The 5,915-nt window shown below is 45.1% G+C and overlaps 1 protein-coding gene across 1 annotated transcript; it reads right to left on the bottom strand.

Moving 5' to 3' along the window:
* Positions 1–481: 481 nt before the first annotated feature.
* LOC144893559 (uncharacterized) lies at positions 482–1,670 on the bottom strand. The gene is made up of 2 exons (XM_078784045.1): positions 1,614–1,670; positions 482–1,475 (listed from the first exon to the last, which is right to left on the bottom strand). Exons 1-2 carry the CDS (start codon positions 1,668–1,670, stop codon positions 627–629), a joined length of 906 nt encoding a protein of 301 aa, XP_078640171.1. The 3' UTR covers positions 482–626.
* Between the last annotated feature and the right edge of the window lie 4,245 nt (positions 1,671–5,915).

Genomic DNA, 5,915 nt, shown 5'->3' with positions numbered 1-5,915 from the left:
TGTGGTGCGATCTGGTCAACGTCGGGTGGAATCGGGCCAATTGGGGATCCTGTAACGGTCGCGGTTGGACCATCCGCTCGGCCCATCATAACATCTAAAAGCGCGATCTGTAACAATATATATATAGTCTAGTAGGAAGACTAGGTCCCCCTGCACCCCCCGGAGATATACTTCTAATCAGTGTTTCTAGATTGGAAAAAATGTGTAGAAAATGACTAGCTATGGCCCCAAGCTGAAAAAATGTCCCACATACCATTTTTATGCAAATTACTGCTGCCATTATCAAAAAAACGATTTTTGACATATCTCAGCCAATATTGCAGATAATTGAAAAATGAAGGTGTCTAGACCCATGTTTTGAAGGGCATAGATCATGATAGAACTATTCATAACATGATTACATGTGTCTATGGTATACTAGTATGCTAATTAGTGCTTTATTTACAAAATAATCACAGTTTTACGAAATAATAGACTCATATTAAGGTCCGTCTACACAGACGTTAACACAAAGTTTTATTTTTCTAAATATTACAACTGTCAAAATAGTCCTAGCACTCAATGTGACCACTCTTCTCTTGCTTGTTTTAGATAAACATCATTAGCATTAGTGATTCTACACTGAGTCAGTCATCATCATTTTCATCGAAATCGTCAGAGTCAAACTCTTCTTCTCCTTCCTCTTCCTCCTCCTCTTCGTGCTCTCCTGTGTTCAGAAGATCCACCAGTGAGGTTGGTAGGATGGGACCACTGGACCACATTGGTTTCAACAGTCCTTCATCAGTCCTTATCCATCCTTGCTCCTCATAAGGTTTTGGCTTTTCGATGATAGGTTGATCGGCTCTTTTGTACAATGCTACGCGGTGGTTCACACGCTGGATGTGCGGCTTCAGGGCAGACTGGCATGGAGGAAGGCGAGCCAGATCAACCTTGGACTTGGATGTGAGGGTCTTGTCCTCTCCCACCATTTTTCGTAGCAGCTTGGCACGGACAATGTCCACTGATGACTCGCGACTCTGGCCGTACATCACACAGGTGAATTTTTCTAACTGCCTCTCCACCTCAGGGTTGGCATCCCAGTTGTCACCCAGTTCACCGAATGCCCTGTGAAACCTGGGATTCTTCTCCAGCTTTTTCAAGGGCCCGACTTTTCCCTTCCCTTTGAAGGCACTGGTGCAGTCTTCTCCGCTGAACACATAGTACCCCAGGAGAGTGGCACAGTAGTCCTCTCCCAGGGATTCTGCCAGCTCAGAGACGTTGACAAGTTGGCGATGCTTCCCTGACCCTGTATCCAGGTACACCGTCAGCTTGATGTTGTGGGCATGGTGGAGCAGGATCAGGAGGATGTCTGTGTCCGGTGTTCTGACTACAGCGTTCTTGTATCCGATGGTAGCAGCATGATGGAGGTACAGAACCACCCTGGTATCAGTCTCTTCCTGGTTGCTGTAGATCGTGGGGAGTTCACGTACCTCGACCTGAAACACAAAAAGGCACCGCATTTCAATCACCAGTCACTGCCAGTTTCAGATCTAGACAAACATCACAGGTAATCACCTTTTTTTCAGGAAAAATTACAAATTGAATCGCCATTCACGAAGGGCTTTCAATTTTACCTTGCCATTCGTTGAGGCAAGTTGGTGGGCCTTCCCCTCCACGATCAGCACAGCCATCTCTGTTCAATCGTTACTACATGACTAGCAAATTCATTTGGCCAGCGCCAGATGATGGGAAGGGCTTTCATGCAGACACCCAGATCAAATGTATTCAGGACCCATCTCTGACCCAACTCAGCAGTTGCTGCCTCGGAACGCTTCAGTAGCTCACGAACAACTGCGTTGTCTGTGATCGGTTGGTGGATAGGCGTGCAGTAGTCGACTGTTGATTTGCTGGGTGGGGGAGAACCAGTTGCAGAGGTGAAACCCCCTAGCCCAGGCACAGGCTGCAGGCCACAGCTTCCGATGTATCTGATGAAGAGCCAGATGTAGTACTCTTGCATCGTAGTGGCATAGACTGTGTCATTCTCTGCTGGCGGTGTGAATGATGAGCCTTCAGGGAACTTCGGGCCAACGCGAGTAAAGTGCAAGGGTGGGAGAGTTTTTGGTGTGTCGACCTTCAGGCTACGCTGTTGTGACCTATTGATGGTAGGTAGCATTCGGTCCTTGCTGCTCTCGAACCCGGGCTTGACCTCCTGCACCATGATTCCTCCAGCACTGTTTACAATGTTGCTGCCGTGCACACTGGTAGTGGTTTTATTCAAGTTGTCCCACTCACAGTGGAATACAAGGTTGCCCTCTCCTGTCACAATTTGTGGTGTACGATAAGTTGAGACTTCATCCAGGACCTTGGCGAGAGCAGTTTCCAACTCCAAGGCGAAATCGTAGCTCTCAGAGTGTCCAAGCCTGTGTAGTATTGTGGTGAGCTGTTTGCTTCGGAACAGGTGCCTTACAGTCACACAGAGGAGAATGTGCTTTGGTAACTTCCATTTTCCATCTGACACTGCACGGCACAGATCTTGTCCAATGGAGAAGACCAGACGCTTCACCTTTTCTGTCTCGATGCCCTCCTTGCCAGTCATTAGCACGCTGAGAAAGCGGACAAGGTCTGGAGGTAGGATGTCTTCAGGATTGAGCTCCATGTCTTCAGCTGTTGGTGGCCATGGTTGGTCTTTACACTCTCTGAAAGCCTGTAGAATACCCTGGCGAAGTTGGAGGGCAACATTTTGGTTCTTGTTTGTGCTTCCGAGTGTGAATGCTCGTGCGAGAGCATTGGAAACTGTTATGTTTGAGCTGTGCACAAGCCAGAAAGAAATGACATCACATTTGTCATGATCAACCTTCGTGAAGTGGATATGCTCCTTGATTGGGTCATTCTGTAGGCGTTTCAGTAGTTTCTCTGACCGATAATTTGAGTTCTCATATCCATTCAGTTTCAGTTCCTCGACATAGAGCAAGCGCAAGGAAGAAAGCTGTAGAACTTTATTCTGCTGGATGACCTGGGTTTGAATGTGTTCCAGTACTGAGTTGAATGCCTTTTCATGGGCGGCTGACATGCAAGCCTGCTCCTTTGGTGCTTCGGCTCTGTGAATCGCACGCTCATAGTTGTAGAATGCTGTGCGGAAAGCTTTAAAACATGACGGATGGTGTTTGGCCTCACATGCAAAGAGGTCTTTGTTTTTCACCTTTCGATGGAGTCGATAGAGACCCATTTTCTCAGCCCGTGTTTCGATTTGCTCCCATGCATTTTCTTTGTTTTTAAAGGATGGGAAGGTTGTAGGCCTCTCAGTATTGCGATGAGCATCTTTGGTCTCAACTTTCTCACAAAATATACACTCTGGCGGGAAGATGGGTTCAGCAGAACCTCCTGGTTTACGAGGAGAGTGATGCCATGATGAGGTTGATGGCCCTGGTTCTGTATCATCTCCCAGACGATGAAAGTGGCGGACAAAGTGCTTATAACACTTGCTGTGATATCCTACTCTTTCTAGGTCATCAGGAAGAGTTGCCGGGATCTGATCACATACTGATTGCATACGACATGGGGAGTCATGCGGTTGGTTGAGACGTCTATCCCGGATCTTTTGAAGCAGTTGCAGTTTTTCTGAAGCAGATCCTTTAATTTTACGGAGGGGCGTGAAATCCCCATGATCAGACATGGATGGTACATGAAGGATGCATGTAGGAGGAGAGCTTTGGGCTGCAGGTTCTACACTCCGTTTTCTTTTGGGCATGCTTGCTGTCGATGTCTACCATCACTGTTAAATGACAAATAAGAAATCACGAATGATGTTAAAAGTGCCTGTGAAAGGAGGCTCTGAGTTTTCAGTGAGGTAACAGAGGTTCTGAGTCATGTTCTACACTAGGGTACTTTTTAGCTGACTAAACCATGTTTAGTGGCATCAAAAGTGCTAATAGGTAAAACATCTAAATTCTTCCACACTAACGTTAGCTATCTAGGCCAATGAAACATTGTGCTAAGTTACTGTAGCTAGCTCAGCTGTCGTGCCTCTTTCTGGTTCAATTCATATACAGAAGTCAACAGATATGTCTCATGTTTGGCATTAACAAAAGTTTAAGTTACACCGACATTAGGAACATACTGTACATAGATGAGGCTAGCTTTAACGTTAGCTAACATGGTGCTAGCTGGCTCAGCTGTTATTTCTGCCTGTTTATGATTTCATGCAGAAACTGAAGTCAAGAGTGTGAGTAACATTATAGTTAGCATCTTACCTGGCTAGATTGGAGGATGAATACCAAGAACAACACACAGATGGAATGGAAGACTGAACTTTCAACTGAGGTATTCAATAACATCAACGTTACCAATTGATACGAGCGCGCGACATTACCAATTGATACGAGCGCGCGAGCGCGCATGTTACATGGATGGAAATGTAAAATGGCAGCTATAGCAGCACTAATTTGGATCTCTAGTCTGTCATTTCTGCACTGTGATTGGATAACATAAAAAAATATGTTTGGGAGTTAACAGCAGGAGTTGGTAGATTTTACGTGGGCTGGGTGAGAAACCTTTAAATAAGCAAGTGAAAATCTCTCGCAATACAAAGTCAATGGTGGGAAGAAAAGTTGAGTGGTACCAATGTTACTGCCAATGTCCCGCCCCTATGCAAGACTCAGGAGCATCTTGTTGACATTTAACCTTGAAAATACCTGGGTTTAGACCCCTTATGTACCATGTTAAGTTATCTGCAGTATTAACGTATCCTTATCATTTGTAAAACTGATTATTTTGTAATTACAGCATTAATATGCATACTAGTATACCATAGACACATGTAATCATGTTATGAATAGTTCTATCATGATCTATGCCCTTCAAAACATGGGTCTAGACACCTTCATTTTTCAATTATCTGCAATATTGGCTGAGATATGTCAAAAATCGTTTTTTTGATAATGGCAGCAGTAATTTGCATAAAAATGGTATGTGGGACATTTTTTCAGCTTGGGGCCATAGCTAGTCATTTTCTACACATTTTTTCCAATCTAGAAACACTGATTAGAAGTATATCTCCGGGGGGTGCAGGGGGACCTAGTCTTCCTACTAGACTAATATATATACATACACATACATACTGTATAGGATTTGATGTCCCGTGCCTCTGTTACAGAGCGATGCTGCTGCCAAAGTAGTTTTTTGGCCAAGGATCATACAGGGGATTTACCATTCCTCTTCCACCAGTAGTTCGGGCAAGGATTTGTAATTTCGCCATGCTGCCTGCAACAGCTCACCTACTCTTTGCAAAGGACACCATTGGATCTTTAACATCCACCAACGAATGGCGGCAGACCGGACGCCCGTTTAGCGTCCATCTGAGGGACGGCACACACATTGATGAATCACCCTGCGTGTGAAACACCAGGATGGCAGTTTATAGCTGGGTCAATAATCGAACCCAGGCTGGACAGTTTAGAGGTGAGCGTGCGTTCCTCTACGCCATACTGCCAGCCCCCTCTGATACTGTGACCTTCAAAATGGAGTATTTTGCATCAGCTCTATCAGTTATTGCGTCCGGAAAGGTGTGCATTTGGCCTAATAATTACTCTTTTCTTGCTGTTCTGGAATACAGGAGTACTTTTTAAACTATTTTGTGACAGACCACCATTTTAGCTTTTCTCCTAATCATTCAACACCTGGCCACCTCTTTCATCATTGAAATGCACAGACGCCCTGAACTTTAAGCTGGAAGTCAGTACAGCCTCTCTGGATAAATCACGTACTCTTGGTATAGATTCCAACTTATCAAGCATTTATCGGTCCACTCTCACCCTGATGCAGCTTACCGAGCAATATAGGTCCACTCTTACCCTGATGCAGTTTACCGAGAAATATAGGTCCACTCCACCCCTGATGCAGTTTACCAAGCAATATAGGTCCACTCCACCCCTGATGCA

The sequence above is a fragment of the Myxine glutinosa genome, chromosome 9 (assembly GCF_964187855.1).
Source record: "Myxine glutinosa chromosome 9, kmMyxGlut1.1, whole genome shotgun sequence".
NCBI classification, from domain to species: domain Eukaryota; kingdom Metazoa; phylum Chordata; class Myxini; order Myxiniformes; family Myxinidae; genus Myxine; species Myxine glutinosa.
The sequence above is the reverse complement of the archived record's forward strand: the minus strand, read 5'-3'. Positions and strand labels throughout refer to the sequence as shown.

What these genes read in the sequence shown, in the direction of transcription:
- LOC144893559 (XM_078784045.1), bottom strand. Translation starts at nt 1,670, where the DNA reads ATGGCTGTGCTGATCGTGGAGGGGAAGGCCCACCAACTTGCCTCAACG. An exon ending in TTGCCTCAACGAATGGCAAG is followed by an intron (nt 1,476 to 1,613) that starts GTAAAATTGAAA and finishes TTTGTGTTTCAG; the next exon opens with GTCGAGGTACGTGAACTCCC.